At 51.1% G+C, this 19035-nt stretch overlaps 4 protein-coding genes across 4 annotated transcripts; 2 read left to right on the top strand and 2 right to left on the bottom strand.

The window, feature by feature from the left end:
• Nucleotides 1–6220: 6220 nt before the first annotated feature.
• On the bottom strand, nt 6221–8717 carry Triagg1_9544 (uncharacterized protein; the record flags this gene model as incomplete). Its single annotated transcript, XM_062904513.1, has 6 exons — nt 6221–7342; nt 7438–8155; nt 8213–8382; nt 8448–8513; nt 8573–8645; nt 8707–8717. The coding sequence occupies 6 exons, from the start codon at nt 8715–8717 to the stop codon at nt 6221–6223; spliced, it is 2160 nt and encodes a 719-aa protein (XP_062751474.1).
• Nucleotides 8718–13150: 4433 nt separating this feature from the next.
• Triagg1_9543 (uncharacterized protein) lies at nt 13151–13892 on the top strand (the record flags this gene model as incomplete). The annotated part of the gene is made up of 2 exons (XM_062904512.1): nt 13151–13186; nt 13434–13892. 2 exons carry the CDS (start codon nt 13151–13153, stop codon nt 13890–13892), a joined length of 495 nt encoding a protein of 164 aa, XP_062751473.1.
• Nucleotides 13893–15187: 1295 nt separating this feature from the next.
• Triagg1_9542 (uncharacterized protein) lies at nt 15188–16234 on the top strand (the record flags this gene model as incomplete). Its single annotated transcript, XM_062904511.1, has 1 exon — nt 15188–16234. One exon carries the CDS (start codon nt 15188–15190, stop codon nt 16232–16234), a length of 1047 nt encoding a protein of 348 aa, XP_062751472.1.
• A 367-nt stretch (nt 16235–16601) lies between these two features.
• On the bottom strand, nt 16602–18537 carry Triagg1_9541 (uncharacterized protein; the record flags this gene model as incomplete). Its single annotated transcript, XM_062904510.1, has 7 exons — nt 16602–16832; nt 16914–17378; nt 17456–17749; nt 17818–18000; nt 18095–18261; nt 18417–18457; nt 18530–18537. The coding sequence occupies 7 exons, from the start codon at nt 18535–18537 to the stop codon at nt 16602–16604; spliced, it is 1389 nt and encodes a 462-aa protein (XP_062751471.1).
• Between the last annotated feature and the right edge of the window lie 498 nt (nt 18538–19035).

The raw sequence follows: 19035 nt of genomic DNA, 5'->3' as shown, positions 1-19035 counted from the left end.
CACTGTTTGCATCCCATCACATCTCATCACCTCCCAAGCAGCGCGGCAGATGCTGCTCGGCTCGCTTTGGATAGATTGCAAGTCCCCTACGTGGCAAGCCCATCCTCTTTGTGACTTGGGGATAGTACACGGCTTGGTGTCGTACTGCCATGGGCCAAGCCATCCAAAGGGCCTGTTACAGCATAGGCCAGGCCAGGCTGCTGACCGAGAATCGGGCACATCCATGCCATCGCCAGCTGCCGTTGGTTTTCGTAGCGACGGCGGTTGCATCGCGCCCGTTACGCAGAGGACTAGCTCGCTGCAAAAGAGGACAAAGAGGCCCAGCCTTGATCTCAGTCAATCTTGATCTCATTTCCGTCAAATCCCGGGGGGAGCGCCCGCTGCCCAGCGCTTGGGGTTACCTTTGGGCATCATGGCATATGCAGGCGCTGGAAAGGCTGTATCACCTGTGCTGAGCGTGCATGAATGTAATATAAATGTAAATGTAATGTAATGTAATGTATACAATATAATATACATGTACATGTGCATATCGTACCGGGCAAGTAAGCTATAAGCACATATGCACGGGTGCGCGTGTGTATCATGTGAATGGCCGTTTTGATGGCTTCCAAGCCTCATGCTGCGCAACCCCAAGGGGGGGGCGTGAGCACATGTGACGAGCCGAAAGCTCAGCGGCAGCAGGGGCCGAAGCTGAGGGCCATGTTTGATTATCCCTCTTCTTGGCCCTCGCGAGAAGCCGGAGAGGCATGTCGAGCCGTTATCCACCTGTATGCGACTGTGTCTGCCGGTAGAGCACGATTCATACCAGACCCTGATCGACCAAGTATGAGTAGGTAGACCAGGCACTTGGAAGTGTTACTTGGTGCACGCCCTTTGTTTTTGCGTGCTTTGCTGTAGGAATCATTCCGCACCAACATCATTTTACGATGAGATACCTGATCCAGTGCTCCGCCTCTCGGCCCCGTCGACTACGGCACTCGTTTATTACCTTGTGCAGTAGTTTGCTGGGCATATCCAGTGCAGTAGGTAGTAGTATGTAGACTACAGACTACAGACTACAGGCTAATATCATTGAGGTGAGGTGTTGATGGGTAAAATACTCCCACTCAGGTGCCTCCAGCAGCTTAATTTGTCCAGATCAAAGCCCATGTACCTGTACCTGTACCTGTACCTGTACCTGTACTTGTACTTGTACTTTTGTATCCAGTGACATGGTTAGGACGGGGAAGGAACCAGTGGGTGTCGATCCAAGCTCAGCTGCCCTCCTCGCTCGGGACAGACCGCACATCTCATCCTTAACCTTGTCACCCTCCCCTTGAATATTTATTCCTGGGCTGGTACAAAAGCATCGAGACTTCAACGGTCAAGCCACTGCTGGGATACTGCAGCCAATGATGGCCATTGACTCCCTCTAGGTACCGACTGGGTACCGACTCCTTCTCATCAATTCATGTGAGCCCGCAGCCAGCCACGCGGGTCCAGAGTCTCAGCCATGGCCTCCTCTGCTCAGCTTGGCGGCCTCCTCTCTTCCATCTTCCGATCGGTGTACGAGCAAGAGCACAAGTGATTCAGGGAAGAAAGCCACGCTGCCACGGACAAACGCCATCTTGACAGCAGAGCAGAGCAGGGCAGGGCAGGGCAGGGCAGGGCAGGGCAGGGCAGAGGGACTTGGCGCCCCGGGTGCGGCTGCCACTGACACGCGCCGGCTCGTGTAATCGACGACGTCTCGTATAAACGGCCGGTCAGCGGATAGACGCAGAAGACGAGCGGAGCTGGCTTGGCCACGCATGGTTCGTTTGTACGTGTACAACCAAGAATATGATGTTTGTTGTGCCCTTTTCTTTGTGTCTGCTCCGCGGCCCTGTCTGCTTGCGCAATAGTAATGCTTTCAAGTACGCGTACAACTTCTATCACAGGTCCGATGTGAGGGGGGCTACCCTTGATTAGCATCCGATTCCACTCGACAGGAATTCGGGATTGCACACAAGACTGAAACCTTTCCACACGCAAGCACTACGCCATAAGTGGGTGGGCGCTTCCCGGAAGGGGTGGCATCACACTGAATCACTTTACTTTCACGCCGCTGCGAAGGGGGCTCCGATCCATGGGGTCCAAGGGAGTTTGAGCACATGGGAAGTAAGATCGACTCAGATTATGACAGGGGATTCGGACTTTTGTCGAATAGAAAGGGGGTTCCAGAGGGGGTCCGTTGCGCCGCAGCGCAAAAAGAAAACGCTGCCACAACCTCGCTCACTTTGTCACGAGAGTCTTTGGCCGTCAGGCATGGAGTGATGTGCTCGTACAAGGAGCATGGAGTACATCTATCCAGCCAAGGATCCCTGAGGGGACCATCCTATATCTGGGGCAGATGAATGCGTTCGAAAAAAGCTAACCCACATTAATGAAATGGAACACCACTTCGCCGATGAATCCTCAAGCCATGCAGGTTCGGCGAGATAAGCTACTGGCTCGAGTGGGCATCGCCAAAACAAAATGGACTCGATGAGCGCGCCAACACCTTCAGCCGCACAGTGGGCCAACGGGATCTGCCCGGAGACAAACACAAGGTGCATATTTATATACCACTACACACTAACACGTACCCTACTTGCACAAGTGTGCGAGATACTACGGGTATACTTGTTACGTGTACATGCCCCTGGAGATGCAATCAGGTGCCATGCCAAAGTATCGCTGGTGTTACTGTTATGTTTAGCATCTGCTCTCGCCTCCCGTCTTCATTCCTTTGCTTCTTTCCTCTGACAGCGAGGCCGGCACGTGGCCACCGTCGCATCCCCTCTGTCGGTGACGTCGACTGGGGATTGCGGCTGAAGCAACCCCAGACATGGGCCCGAGCCATCGAGGCCAGCCGGACAATTTTCTCCGCTCGGGCATCATTTCCAGAGGCAAGGGAGATGAAGTGGCAGATGGTCGGCGTCCAGCTCCAGCTCCAGCTCCAGCTCCAGCTCGAACCATACGGACGGTGACTCTGTGCGTTTTTGAGTGAGGCGGCCTGGGAGGAGACCTTGCCCACAGCTTTTGATTGTTTGATACAGACACGCCTCCTATAGGCACACGTCGCACGCCCTTTGTCCCGGCGACCTGTGTCCTGCCCCAATGGATGACCGCAGATCGCCCCTAAATTTGCGAGGCCAGATCAGATCAGATCAGAAGGGCACTCTTTGTTGCCGCGAGATCTCTCCCGGCGGCAAACTTCTCACACCCCCTCTTGCCCCCCTCTGGCCCCCTCTGGCCCCTGATCCTGCCTTTGCAAGTTGTGTGAATTGTCACAACATTCGGTGGTTTGGCCCTGTCAAACAAGCCTCTGGTGGTTCCCTGCGTCCGGCTTCAAACATACGCTCTTTTGGGGTTGATTTCCTCACTTGGCTTTTGGCTCTTACTCTCGTGTTTGCGGTTCCCTCCCCACTGGCCGGTTATTGTGCTCCACCTGTGACATTCTGTGGAGTGACGGATGAGACATGCTCCATGGATCGCATCTCAGCCGGGCTTCGTCCAGCAGTCATCACGCACACACACGCCCACTTAGTACCTGGGCTAATACCTACGATCGGTGCTTTCCATCACTACGGTGTCCTGGAATCGTCCGGCCGACTAGTGCTTTTCTGCATGCTCATAGTGCAGCCCGCCTCTTCCAAAAACGCGCAAGCATGGTCCACAACTGATGAAGCAAACGGAGCTGTTTGGCTTCCGCAGCTGCACGAGTGCAGGTGCTCGTAAGCATGGTTCCGTTGAAATCGCGGCGGTATCCTGCGTATGTACGTCGTCCTTCTAATAGTCTAGAATTTTCAGGTAGGTCAATTGTTACGCCCCCTCCCCCCCTTTTCATAATCCATATTACTGGGCAAGCCGCGATTGTGTACTTGGGTAAGATATGAAAATCCAGCACTGAGTATTCACCATGTAGGGTAGGAATACTGTGCTTTAAATATCAATACGGGTTTAGCACAAAGCCGAGACAGGTGCTTCGTATGTTGTGGGCAACAATAGTGTCGTTTTCTGCCCCATCCCATCCATGTCTCTGTTTTTACCAAGACACCACTGACAGCTCTGCAGCCTGAAACCCAGCTGGCGCTACCGCCAAAAACGTAATATTGTCTCTCTTTCTTTCCAGCTCAGAGGAATGTTCCCAAAAGAGGAAATGAGAAAAAAGACGGGATGTATCAGTACTCACATGCTTGTAATATCCTGTGTCCAATGCCACGCGCTTCAAGCAAAGGGTAAGACATCAAAGAGAGACGTCCGATACCCCTGACTGACACCTTTTGTTCTTTCTTCTCCACCAACAAGGTTCCAGTATCGCAACATCATCTGACACATCTCTGAATCAAGGAAAGGGAAAAACTCTTAGAGCGGGAAGCACACCCGAGACAAGGTATTTTAGGAAAGCGGTCCTCTGCGGAATGCTATTGACCGACAAATCGGGTTTTCCTCCGAAACATGGGCCGGGGAGACCACCTGACGGGGTTCATTCCAGCCTTTGTTTGACAGCGAATAGTAGAACGAGTCAGTGCGGACGGCGACATCGCTTCCAGTATTTGTCGCAAGGGGGGCTCTTGAACGAGATACCAATGGCTCAATCTTGTTGTCGGACACCCATTAGGTTGCCTTGTCGGAGCCGAGTGTCTTGATATGAACTGTCCGCTCTCGCATTCACCATTTAAGAGGCTGAGACATGCGTTATACAAGCACTACACTGCTACTCTATAATTTCAACTAGTCTCTCTTTGACCGCGCTACCATTGCGGTGGGAGATGCAATCCCTGTCCATCCATCTTCCTTGACACCCACACCAACGAGATGGTAACTGGAGGCTATATACGGTACGAACACAAGGATCACTACTTGGATAGACTAGGCAATGTTGTGACTACTTCAACAAGACGGATGTCTAGGCAAATGGGGCGTCTGGAATGAGTGTTGATACAAAAAGATCTAATGTCAGCTTTTGTTAAAAGATTCCCTGAAACCAGGGAGTAAGATCTCGCGGCTCATGTGTCTCTCGATTGGACCAAAGTTCCGGGCACCCAAATAAAGAAAGCGAGACAAGGTCGGAGATGAAAACGGGGTGTCGACGTAGCAGATTTTGGGTAGATTCTTGCGAGCCGCTTTTTTACGCAAGTGAGACATTACCGTTGGAGTGTTCAGTTGGAGACTATACGATGTACGAGCGGTGGGGGAGCAAGTTCCGGAAGTTTGCCGTTGCTTTTTGCGAAGGCGTTTGCTGGGGATGTGATGTGATTTGATTTGATATGTAGGGAAGAAAGTAGGATTCGGTGAATGGTGTTATTGAGATGGAGAATTTGTGGGAGATGAAGTGTGAAGCAGAGAAGAAGGTGAGGTAAACCTGTGATAATACCCAGTGTAGAGGCAATGTTGTCAAAGTTTCTGGACTACTTCTTCTTTGTAGTCTGTATTCTGTGACAATCTACTGCGTTAATTGGTTTATCGAAGAAAAACCTGCTCTTCTCAACATGGATAGAAGAAAAGGGCTCTATTACAAGCATATCTGACCAGAAATCTATCAATATTCGAGGGCCTACTCAGTCTAAAAGACAATATAGCATTTATATCCCTGTCGAAGCTTGTTACATGTGCAAGAGCAGCTCAAATATATATAAATGCTTCACTCTGTACTCTATAATCACTATAGAGAAGCTCTTCATTCCAACTGGCAAGCGATACATCTTGCTTCTCAGTCATGGAATCTCGTTAACAATTCTGGATAATTGCAACTTTTATGGGCTGGTCAAACTGCTATTTCCTACTTGACCTACTAATCGCATGAATCGACTCTAATAGATGGCATATGAGTTCATGAATTGTGTCGGTTTAAGAAATCTCGCGTTTGTTTATATATGGTTGAAGACCTGACAGTTTATAACTCAAACAACACACACACGTATGCATAACTGACCAGGCTCTGGATAGACCTTCAACAACATGGAGGTTGCTAAATCACATTTAAAGACAGTTTACGAAATCTTATCTCATCATCATGGCTTTGAATGCCAGTAAATCTTTGAAAGTGAGCATTCATCAAATAAGAGAAGTCATGATGATAACTTGAGAGAATAATCTCTGTCATTTGCGTTGAGATAGAATAAATAAGAATTATATGCTTGGTATCCCACGGATTAAATCGCCAGTTGACCTGCTCTCAGCAGGCAATATCCAAACTCCGTGCTTTCATGTCATATTATGCTCCAACTTTAGCTGTTGTTCCGTCTATCCATTCGCTCTTTCGTTTCCGCGACCCATGTCCGGCCTCGGGTGCGTTCTCAGTCTGCCCGCTCACTGCCCGCCCAGTGCTTCTGAACTTGCCCAGGAATTTGGAAAATCCGGGGATATCCAATCCAGCGAAACCTCTGCCCGTGCTTTCCCGCTCACCAATGGCCACGACAGATCCGATGAGGTCATGGGTAATGGTATCATCAACGACGCTATCGTGCTTATAGTTGGGATGGATATCGATAAAGTTGCGGATCCATCGCGCGGCGGTATCGAGCTCACCGCTTGCTCGCTTGCTAATGAGGGAAAGATACGTTGCAAGCTCACATCGGGTTTGCACATCCACGTTGATACTGTCAAGGTAGCTTTCGACGATGGAAATTAATCCTGGGAAGTCTCCGTCGACTGAACCGTTGATAATCTCGTTAATCGTCATCTCTTCGTACTCTTCTTCTACCGGGAGGCTTCCGGGTGAGCCGGGTCGACTGGGCATCGCGGAGCCTGGCCGACTATCATCCCCAAAGGCAGTATTCGCGCGCGATGGTCGAGGTGGGAATGGATTCTTGCGGAAGTAGAACTTGTCTTTGAGAACAGCATCTATGCCGTGGGCACGCTCCATGTTTTCATCCACCTTCTTGATGGGGATATAAAAGTTGAGGTCAAATGAGAGGATGGCCCTTGTAACCAGAACCATGAAGACAGAGAAAGCTGCGTTTTCAAAATCGGTCACCTGAATCTCCATCGAACGGAACTCGACTCTCCATCCAATGTTGTTGTCAGCTGGCGGAGGCTTGAATCGCATGTGCTGCCAGTTAGTCGACTGGATGTTCTCGAAGTGGTCAGTCTTTGTCAAGTCAAGCTCTTGGAGGTCTTCCTCAAAGATGACAATTGGGTCTCGGATGAAGAGATGAGCAAAATGGGTGGCTAGGCGATCATCCATGCCTCCTTCAATCAACTTGGCCTTGATTTCAGGATCAATGACCAGATCGGGATCCAAGTACTCTGGTCGGAGTCGAGGATTTGTCGAGATGTACGTTGAATTGGAGGCATATCGGGACTTGGGGATCCTCCAGCGATCATTTTTCAGGGGCTATATAAGTTTACGGATCAGTATTCGGAATATTCATTTCTCAGAGAGACACCATGTGTTTCTTTTTGACAAACGAGGAGAAAATCTTGGCTTACCTTTTCACCAAGCTCCTCTGGTGTTCTGCAGTCGACCGCACGACTGATCTGATTCCACCGCACATCAGTGCCGGCCAGGAAGCCTTTATAAACAGGCGTTGCCGCAGTCAAAGCCAGCATGATGGGGCCCAGAGGGCTCAGCTGATCGTACAGCTCTCGACCTTCGACAATGTTCTTGGCCTGAAAGGTAATTTGAAGACAGCAGCTTCCCATTCCGAAAGCCATTGCGTCCATGTGAATGAAGTTGTCTGGGGCGGCCCCATTGCGTACATCATCGTCCTCGGGCCAGTTGTGTAAGTCGTAGTTGACGGTGGGGTCCTTCCAGGGGTCTGGAGTATTCTTGTCATGGAAAATGGGGACATTGACTTGGACTTTGCGAGTCCTTCGGGAGCGAATATTAGCGGCCAGCGTTGGGAATCGGATGTGGGGGTTGGCGATTTCGTCGGGCACAAACTGTGACCGCAGCTTTGGTCCGGAGGGAGGGTAAAATGGGTAAGTGAATTGGCCCGGAACACCGATCTGGGGGAAAGTCGTCAGAGTAATGGGATACTCGGTGGAAAGCATATGTTCCTTGGCAATCTTTCGCCGGAGCTTCATATCAGGCTCAACGCCAAGTAACTCCTTTAAACCAATGCCCCAGGGCTTTCCTGGCGTGGCCTCAAGCATGAAGCGACCAAACTCTGGGTGGAAGACTGGCAGTGTTACTTTGGAGGGTTTGCTACAAGATTTGAGTCAGACTAGGACCAAAGGCGTTGAAAACGCTTGATGGCCTTACCTTAGCTTCCCAGTAGGCTTTCCCGCAGGCAGCTCGTCTTGCAGTGCAGGTACACAGCCCGCCTCTGCAAGCTCTTTATCGGCTGCAAGAGCCGTGAGAATTTCAGCTTGTCTTAGGGACAGGAGCACCTTTGGCTCATCTTCTGCGTACGTCACAACAAGATACTCGACCTAAAGTCTTGTTAGTGACCCGATGGAAAGCGGCGTGATGCCAGATTGAACCGAGGGCGTGTAACCTCATCTCCCCATAGCAAGGCATCGCGTTCTTTGCCCTTGGCCTTATTCCAGATCTCAAGGAGTTGCTACAGTAATGTCAGAGCCTATCCTAAATTAGAGAGCAAAAGGAGCGAGGCCAACCAACCTTGATGCCCCATTCTCTCACTTGGTTTGCGCGCAGCTTGGCCTCTGGCCACTCCAGTGCCGTTCCAAGGGCTCTATTCAACCGAAATTCATTAGCCAATAAGTAGTTGCAATAAAATTTGGAGCACAACATACAAGAGACCCATGGTTCAACAATTGGGTGGGATGGCAACAGCAGAGTGCGAGATGCTCCGAAGCTGCAAAGGGCAATTTAACCAGAATAGAAGATTGCCCTAGATGCCAACTAGTGACGGCGGGGACAGCAGCGATTCCAAAGATGCTGCGAAGAGAAAGAAGAAGAAGAAGAAGAATTCGATGAGAGAGTCGGTTTTCTTTCTCGGGAAATTTTCGACGACTCGGTAAACGAGCTTTTTGGAGTCGTCGCACCAGCCCGGCTGAATTATTAAGCGTCACAAAGCCACAGGGAGCGGTAAGCAGGTCGGCAGCTATGACCAAGCCGGGACCCGGTGAAGACAAGATCAATCCAACAGACGATGGCGATGCCGGGGTTGATGTACTTAAGCAGAGGGAAAAAAAATCTCGAACTTGTTAGAGACCGGTCGCCCCCACTCCGGGAGAAAGAAGGGCGCCAAAAGCCACGCCGGGACGGGGGGGTAAGACAGGACAGGGCAGGTTAAAAAAAAAAAAAAAAGGGTAGCGGAAAAGCTGAGATCTATCGAATCTGGAATCACAAAGTGGCTAGACTATTGGAGATCTGGGGGAAGATGAATAATGGAAATGAGTTGGATCACGTTGAGGATGGGATGGTGATGGTTTGGTAAGGTATTCTAGGTCCAATCAGGTGTCATGCTTTTTTTTCGTCTCCCTCCTGCTCATCATCTTCCCTCCCCCACCTTCTACGGCTGAAAATTACTAGCTACAACTACACAACAAGATAGTATTAGTATTCGTCGGTGCTAGGCAATAAAGAGGAATAAGAAGGAAAGAAAAGAAAAGAAGAGAAGAAAGAGATATGACAAAAAGAAACTAAAGCAACGTCAAAAATGATCAAATATAACCAGGCAGGTGCTCCTACCTTGGCAAGTCTCTCTCCTCTCCGCTTCGCCCAACCAAAGAGGTCGTGAAATAACACGCAGTGGAGCCCCAGGGCGGGAAGCTGCTGGCCGAAGATTTGTGAAAGCTTAGAAATCCAAGCCGCGGAGCTGGAACGTCGCTTCCTCGCGCTCGGCTTGTCGGGGGAAGGAGCAGGAGCGGTACGTCGTTGCAGGAAGGGACGACGGGGCTAGATGGGGCAAGAGAAGAAACTGGGCATTTGATGATTTGTATAAGGCAGTGGGATGTTGAATCTACGGTGGTTGTTGATGGTGTTGTTACTCTCATATGGGGGATAATTGCCGACTTCTCCTTACAAACTCCACCAAATTAAGACAAAGCCGACAACAGCTATGCCCAACCAAAGTACTTATTAATATGCTAGCACCACTGGCTATTTATGTCTCCTTGTCTTTGCGCAGAATCAGACGTAAACATGAAATATTAGTAATATTGCATGTCCAGCTTGCCCCCATGCCTCTCTACCCCTTGGACAAAACACATCCATCTCTCGGCTGGCGATGGCAACATGCCACGGATGCATTGCGTCATGTGCTCAAGGTGATGTCCTCGTAATATCATGTCAACCAGACAACCCTGCAGACGACGGCTCACAGTGACGAGGCCTTTGAATGCGGATTTCGTCCCCCGAGCAGGCTTGGCTGTGTGTTACACCATCGGCCAGGCTCATTGGGATTCCGAAGCCGAGGCGAAGAGTGAGAATGGGGAAAGCCGCGCTAGACGCCGCGAGGAGACACCACCACTTTCAGTCTGGATGATGGTACGATGTATGCAATCAGTTAATTTACAAGCGATGCAAGGGGGATTAGACACGCCCATCTAAGGAGTCCAACCTTGCACCTTGCTCTCCTTTCTCTGCCGTAGCAGTCGGAGAACAACGCACACCGAGCACACACCGTGGCTCACCTCACCGTCTCGTCTGCTCCGCTCCGCTCTGCACTGCACATCATGTCATGCCATGCCGATGCCATGCCGGCGTGGAGAAGCTGATCAAGCACGAGATCCTACTCAATCCTATGTCTGTTATCTCCGTAGCGCACCGGGTCTATGCGTATTCATTACCAAGAGGAATCCGATCCATGCACGGCTGCAAAGGCAGGGTTCGTACAGGACAGTCGGTACGAGTACATACATACACTCCGGGGCCCTGCCACAAACTCCGTACGGCTCGTGGGATGGCCCGGTGGGATCGGCCGCAACAGAATGGGCTTCGACTCTCATTATCGTTCCAATACTATTCCACAGGGTTTGATAAAGGCTGCATGTACACATGCATTACCCGTGATTGGCCCTGCAAGAAACGAAACCAACCAGGCATTGCCGCATATCTTGTCTTGCAACTCAAGGAATGCGGCAGTTCCTAGCCCTGTGCGAGCAAACTGGGTGCAACAACAAGTATGAAACTCTATCAGCCAAGTGTCTGCAGCTCTCCAACGCCCCAGTGTGCTGGACGGTGACAGCACCTTGCCAAATGGATAAAGGCAGAACGAGGCGGGTGTCAAGTCACGTCAATTGACTTTTGGTCCGCCCATTTTGCAACACGCACAACCAAGACTAAAGGGCGCAGGAAAAGGGCGAGAGCCAGGAGGGAGGGGCATCACAGTCGGTGGGCGATTTGGCTGGCTGTCGTGTTTGCTCTAGGGCGAGATTTGCGTCTGAGAATGGCTGTGACTGGCTCGGCCATGGAGCTTTGGGTGAGCCGTTTTGGCCATCGAAAACCCGGATCATGGGGGGTCTTTTTGACTTTTGGCCCGTTCTGGTCTAGATGGTGGCCGGAGAAGCAAATGGCACATTGGATAAAGATGGGAAAAGGTGGTGGCAGTGTGAATTATGCCAACCTTGATATCGATTCCTGCCTGCTGGTGCGTTACTCGGTATCAAACACTTAGAGTAACAGCCAGCCAACTTGCATGTCTCGAGTCGGCATGTTTACGAGTACAGTGGCAGTAGTATGTAGAAGGAGAACGGCGTCATGAAATGGAACGACGTCACTCGGCTTTGGTGACTGGACAAGCGGAGAGCGTGCCATTGATTACGTCATATTCAAACAAAGTGTCACCGAGGCTTGCTCACGACTTTGCCGATGACTGAGGCAACTGCTACAGTACGAGGGAGTTGAACTACTAGAGTAATCAATGCAGTGTGCCTTACAGTATGGATGTTTGTCATGTCCCGAGTGGATAGTCTAGGGATAGAGGCATGATGGGTGTTAAAACGCTCCGATCCAGTGGACACAAGGACCCTTGTGGGCACAGAGGGCCCCCATCTGTTTCAGTTTCAGAACAGAGGGTGACGGCATCGCAGCTTGATCTCGTCCGAGGTACTCGTTGCCCTGGTTTAATAGGCTGGTTACTTTGCTGTGCATAATGGTGCTCTGTAATGGTAATGGCTCTCTCTCTCTGTCATTGTATCCGGTTAAACACACTGAGCTCATGTGTCTCTCATCGATGGTAGCTGCATTTCCCGACGCTGGGAGTTGATCGCCGAACCCCTCTTTGTCGGCACCTATCAATGCATGAAATGAAACAAGAGTTGCATTTGCCGGACAAGTGCCACATTCTCAACACCTCTATCAAGTACCAATACTACAAGCACGAGATGCGTTCCATCTTAGTACTACTAAGGTAGAGACAGGTAATCGCTGGGTATAGTAGTTCCATGCGCAATGCTTCGTCACGCAGAGAATATTCAGCCCGCACTTTGGAGCCAGAAAAAAACCCACTGTTGGGCAGGTATCAGATGCAGCTGTTAGTCGTAGCTTGATGGGTAGCTCAGATTGGGTTAGTAGTGACACATTCCCGGGCTATGTATTATAAGCTACCCGGAGATGAACAATCTGCAGGAACAGTAGGAAGAGAGAAATAGCGATTGGAATAAAAAATAAATAAAGATAAAAATGGTACTGAATCAAATATATAAATAGGTACTTGAAATGACACTGTAAATGTCAATCTATCAACAGAGACGTCAATGCATTGGGCAGTAGCAGCACAGCGCATTTTTGGAGCACTGGAGCTACAGCTGCAGCTGCTTCAGCCACTGCCGAGCCAACCAAAACGCGGCCCAGAGGCCCATCGATCAACTGGATCACCTGCTCCTTGTCCTTGGCCTTGTCCCCTCTTGTGACAATTGACCGGTACCTTGTCCTTGTATGCAGCAAGACACCACTACCTGATACCCTTCAGGGACCGACTATTTTTATTTTTCTTATTCACGTCAATATTTCCCCCCTTCCTCCTCTTCTTCTTCCTCTTCTCCAACAAACTCCTGATTCTCTCTTTTTGACTCTTGTCCCTTCTTTCCCCCCTCCCTTCAACTCGACTCAACTGGCCCTTTGTTTCCCCCGCACCCGCCCCTCTTGACGCTCGACGCACAACGAAACTCGTCGACTTTTCCGAGGCGCCTAGAGCTGGACTGCCCTCGTTTGTTCTGTGCCAGTGCGACGACCGGTCTGAGGACAAGTTCGATCCGAATTACCTCTGCTTGACCTTTGACTCGAGTGACCATGAACCCTCACCAGAAGAACAAGGTCGACATCAATGTGAGAGCCATCCAATGATTGCCTGTCCCATGCTGTTCCGTTCCCTTTTACCCCTCCTCCGCGCGGTTGGGGTAAATTGTCAGGCAAAGATTAGATGGGAAGCCCATGATGCTGCTGGCAACTTTGACCGCCCCCCTTGTTGAGTCACACGAGCAATGCAAAGGAAAAAAATCATGTCTAGGCATTAGATTCGCATCGCTCCTCAAGGCCACGTGTTTTTGCTAACCCGCCAAATTGCGCCCTTTAGTCGCTCTCACCGGATGAGCAGCGTCTCTTCCGCCTCTACGGCAAGCTGCCCTCCCGATCCGACCACTTCGCCAAGCACCTCAAGGACCGCAAATACTTCGACTCGGGCGACTATGCCATGTCCAAGGCCGGCAAGGGCGACGGCGTGGACGCTGGCGCCGTAGGCTCGCAGCACCCCGTCCCCGAGAACATCCCCCACCTGACGTCTCCCACCAACGGCGGCCCCAACGCCCCCGGACACACTCACCGCGGTTCGATCCCAGGCATCCAGGCTGGCAGCCCCGTCAAGGAGGGCAGCTTCTTGAACAGAGAGACGTCGGCCGAGGGCCAGGTAACGCTCAGCGGCGACGAGAAGAAGGACCAGGATCAGCCAGCCGAGGGCGTCGAGGCCAAGCCTGTCGTCGCCGGACTTACCTCAGCGCCCATTGCTGCTGGAGAGGCCATGCCCCTTCGACAATAACCTCGCATGCATGGCCGGATTCGATATATACCCGCCGATGCGATGGGACTACATTGTAGTTATGGAGGCAATGAGATGTAAAAGGAATGCTTTTTATGGGGAGTTTTATCTGAAGGCGGCATGATAGGGGGCGCAGACGACGTGTGCCGTATCAAGCATGCATGGAATGAGATTTTCTCTCCACCCTTGTTTTCGTTCGTTCTGCTTTGCTTAAATTTCATGTACGAAAGATGCTTGTTGCGAGGAGAGAAGAGGGAGAGAGACTGACATGAAAGGATTGACTTGAAGTGGGATCGAGGAAAATTCTGTTGTTTGACGAGCCTTGGTTTCTTGCTTCAGTTCTTTTCTTCCTTTTGATTTTATCGGCGTTTACTAGGACTGGGCGGAAGGGAAATGTTCATTCATCAAATCTCGGGCGACATGAGTCTTGCGCAAGAAAAAAAAAAAGAAAACCCATAAACGAACAATTAACCCTCAAGTATCAATGGAACAAGCCATATCTTGGATCTGTTTCTTTTTTTTCTTCTTGTTTCTCTTCATGGTACTTTGCGTTTTATTTCTATGGTGTCTTAAGAATGGGCAAGGAGAGAGGCGAGAGACTGGTGTATGTTGTGTGATGTCTCTTCTTTTGGTGTTTTCTGTTCTTTGACGATGTTTCTCTTCGCTTTACCTTGTCTACCTATCCCAATTTTTGGTTTGTGCTTGCATTGCTTTGCGAGTCTGAGATGTGAGGTAGTTGAACTGTTGCTGCATTGTTTTCCACTGGCCGATGGTTGTATGTACTTGATATTCACGTATTTCCTACATCTAGGTACCTGTGTGTATAACATACCTCTAGTACTTATTCAGATTTTATGTGTGTGTCCGCTGTGTGTTGATGTGGAATATTGATTTGATGGCGCTATATCTAGATAATTCGCCGGTTGTGTTGCAGATTGGTTAAATAAACAAGGGCTGTTGATGCCTGACCAATACAAGATGAATATTCTATATTCTTGTACTTACATACCTGATGAGGCACAATCCGACAAGTATCAGCACCACGTAGAGCAAAGCACAACAGCCCGTGAATATACCAACATGAGCTGCAATAGAGGGGCAGCCTCGTCCCTTCAGCGGGGTACCACAGCGGGGATGCCCCTCCCCCAATTGGCCCAATCCCTCATCAGCCTCGCCCAAAATTTACGCCCAAAACCATCATCTCCAAAACCTTTTCCTTCTTCTTCTGCCTTGCCCTCCAAACATCCCCCAAAACATCCCTCCATAGGTTCATGTTCCGTCGCCTACTCACTACAATGGCCGAATCCGCTCCCAAGAGACTCAAGACAGACGTCCTGGTCGGCACGCACAACGGCCACTTCCACGCCGACGAGGCCCTCGCCGTGCACATGCTGCGCATGCTGCCCTCGTACCGCGACAGCGCCCTCGTGCGCACGCGCGACCCCAAGACGCTCGAGACGTGCCACACCGTCGTTGATGTTGGCGGCGAGTACGATGCTCAGCGAAACCGCTACGACCACCACCAGCGCGGCTTCGACACCACGTTTCCGGGGAAGAACACCAAGCTGTCGTCGGCGGGGCTCGTCTACATGCACTTTGGCCGCCAGCTCATTGCCCAGAGCTTGAAGACGGACGACGAGGCTGGGCCGGACGTTGACCTGCTGTACAACAAAATCTACGAAAACTTCATCGAGGCCGTCGACGCCCACGACAACGGCATCTCGCGCTACGACAGGGACGCCCTCGCCGCCGCCGGCATCGAGCAGCGCTTCAGCTCCGGCGGCTTCACCCTCGGCGCCATGGTCGGCCGCCTCAACCCGGCCTGGAACGACCCCAAGCCCGCCGACCCCCAGGCCGCCCAGCAGGCCGAGGACGAGCTCTTCCTCAAGGCCAGCGCCCGCATCGGCGACGAGTTCGAGCGCACCCTCGACTTCATGACCAAGGCCTGGCTGCCCGCCCGCTCCATCGTCCAGGCCGCCTTTGACCAGCGCCTCAAGCACGACCCGGAGGGCCGCATCCTCGTCCTCGAGGGCCAGAGCGTCCCCTGGAAGGAGCACCTCTACAGCCTCGAGGGCGAGGGCAACCCCTCGGTGCTCTACGTCCTCTACGCCGAGAGCACCGCGCCCGGCGCAAAGTGGCGCATCCAGTGCGTGCCCGAGACCCAGGACTCGTTTACCAGCAGGAAGCCCCTGCCCGAGGCATGGCGCGGCTTCCGCGACGCTGAGCTGGACGGCGTGGCGGGCGTTGACGGCTGCGTGTTTGTTCATGCCGCTGGCTTCATTGGCGGTAACAAGACGTTCGAGGGTGCCATGGAGATGGCTACCAAGGCGTTGGCGCTGTAAATAAAAAAAGGGATTTTGGAAAGGATATAAAACAAGGATAGGATTGGACTTAACGACGTTAATGACGAGAAAAAAAGCATCACATCATACCCAAAACGGATCCCAAAATATGCCAACTTTGCTTAGATTTATTTGCCTTGGCCAGCTGGCTACTTTGAAAAAAAAAAAAACAGAAAGAAGAAGAACAGAAAAAGAAAAAAAAAAACAGTGATATATCGCGATGCATTTCCTTGCCTAAAACGCCGGCCGCTCCAATTCTTCCAGCTATTGTCATCAGTCAGGGGTTTTTGAACCGTTCCGCTTCTATCCAGCGCACTCAGTCCGTTTTGCGTTGATCATGATCTGTTATGGCGCCCGTTTCCCACCTTCATGCCATTCGCCTATCTGCCTCAGCAGACGTGGCCTTTTCACCATTGTCCGGGTTCAAGTAGTCTGCGTCCTCTGCGGCCTCGTACTCCTGTATCAGGTCAGATACTACCTGCCTTGCCTCGTCAAACTCGTCTAGGTTTTCCGAAAAGGGCGCCGTCTTCTTGTAGCCCTCGATAAAGGCATTGCGCTTGCGCATGCCGTCGTACTGTTTTAATATTCTCTTGAAGAGCTACACCAACATTTGTCAGCAACCGTGGGAAAGCTCCTAGAAACAGACAAAAGAAAGGGGGTAATGTCTAGAGCGACGAACCGTAGCAATGCTCGTGTGATTTGCCAGCATCAAACCGCTCACGCGATGGCTCATGGGCATATATGGACTCCTCTTTGTCAGCGCCACCTGGATACTGGCGGGTCCCCACGGGATGAATGTGGCCAGCTTGCGCTCTCGGATACGCAGCAAACTCTTGTGCACGTCTGTCGGATCAACCTCTCCCTGAATAACGTTCAAGATGGAAATGTAACAGCTCTTCTTGCCAGGCACCGTGGACACCATGCGGTTCTTTGGCTGTAGCAGTCGCCTCATCACGTCTAGAACCGTCGTCTTGCGGACTGTCTTGGCCTGCTCAACCTGGTCGCCGGTGAACGGTGTGTAGGCCGTCATGAGGAAGTGGCATCGCGGCGTCGGTATCAACGAAGCCAAAATGCTAACGAGATCGTTGTGCATGTACCCAGGGTAACGGAGAGTAGTGGTACTCGCAGACATGACAGTTGCGACCTGTATGCAACCCACAACGTTTAGCCATTCATTCTCCATAAAACGAGTAAAGCATCATCTATAATGCCGCTACTTACCAGCTGGTTCGTCTGCTGAAACGAAGGCTCTTGAACGTGCAGTCTATCTGCTGCAATGTGTGATAGCGCGCCGTTGTCAAGGACAACAACCGAGTCGGCATTCTGTGTCAGTCTCCGCATGGACAGAATGCTGTTATAAGGGTGCACCACGACATCCGGGGCGTTTGTTGTGTTGGGAAAGACGGAGTATGTCTGTATAATCTTCTTGGGAAACCGATCGTTAAGCCGCTCAAGGAGGAACGACCCCAGACCTGAGCCAGTACCTCCGGCAATCGAGTGCAGCATCATGAAGCCCTGCGTAGATCATACCGTTCCAATTAGTATACGATGGACAACTGGGGAATGGTCAAAGATGTGCTCACCTCCAGCGAGTCGCTGCCATCCGCCTCTCGGTCAATCATCTCCATGACATCCTCGTAAACCGCCTCACCGCTCTGATATCCATCACCCCAGTTATTCGCCGCGCCCATTCCATTCTTCCCCACGTAAAAGTTTTCCGGGTTGTAAATGTTTCGATACGGGCCCGTCTGGATGCTGTTCAACACCTGCAAACAAAAAACCACATATATTAGTACTTTTGCTCCCATCCCAGTATTGATGTAGCGCGAAGATATAGAGAAGGAGACAGGGCAAACATACTCGGGGTTCTAAATCAATCAGAATCGCCCTGGGGATATATCGCGTATCGTCGCTCTGGTAGTAAAACACATCCTTGCGATCGCCGCCCTCCGTCGCAAAGTCCTCCAGGTTGCCATCCTGGCTAATTCCATGCTCCTGGCAAAGCTGCTGCCAGAACTGACTTCCAACTATACAAGAGAAAAGGGAGCAAAAACCCCCCAGCGGTCAGTAAAAAGTAAACATCAACAACTGCCACTCCGTCGCATTTCCCCCAAAAATTACACCCCGCAATACGTAAACAAACAAACGAAAAGAGGGAGGCCGAGAAGCGCATGACACTCACTGCTGTTGCCGCATTGTCCAGCTTGGATGGTGATGATCTCGCTAAGATGAGAAATACGTCAGCGCAGTTCATCAATCGCCATGTTTTTCTCCCGGGATATTCAAAAGCCGTACCGTGGCATCGCTGTGGGCGTTGGGCTGCAAGCTCTCGACGGGAGCTGGTGGTGTACGAGGTTTAGTTGCGGTTATGGCAGAGCCAGCGAGCTTGCAGACGCGCCACGCGCACTTGGACTGCGCTCAAAGTTACCGCTATCGATAGCGACTCCCCGCCCCCCCCCCACCCCACAGGCGAGAGGGAGCTGTTCTACGAGTACACGGGACTCTACCTAGGTCCGCTACAATTTCTCAAGGAATGGAAGAGGTAGTATTTACATCGTCGTGAAGAACAATACGACACAGATTCTTCATCGTAAAAATTCATCACAGGTTTTTTTTGTGTAAGTATTGCATTGCAAACGCTCGACTTTTTGGTACTTCTTCTATAGAAGCCCTTTCGTCTCTTCAACCAGCACAGCACCACACCCAAATTAAAGTACAGAAATGTTATTACAGAACCATGATGATAAGGGGCAGGGGAAATCATCACAATCAATAAGGCTTGATTGCTCCTTGGGATATAT

Source organism: Trichoderma aggressivum (genome assembly GCF_033847375.1).
Source record: "Trichoderma aggressivum f. europaeum strain CBS 100526 chromosome Unknown scaffold_055, whole genome shotgun sequence".
Classification (NCBI taxonomy): Eukaryota; Fungi; Ascomycota; class Sordariomycetes; order Hypocreales; family Hypocreaceae; genus Trichoderma; species Trichoderma aggressivum.
Note: the sequence above shows the minus strand (reverse complement) of the source record. Positions and strands in the feature narration are given on the sequence as shown.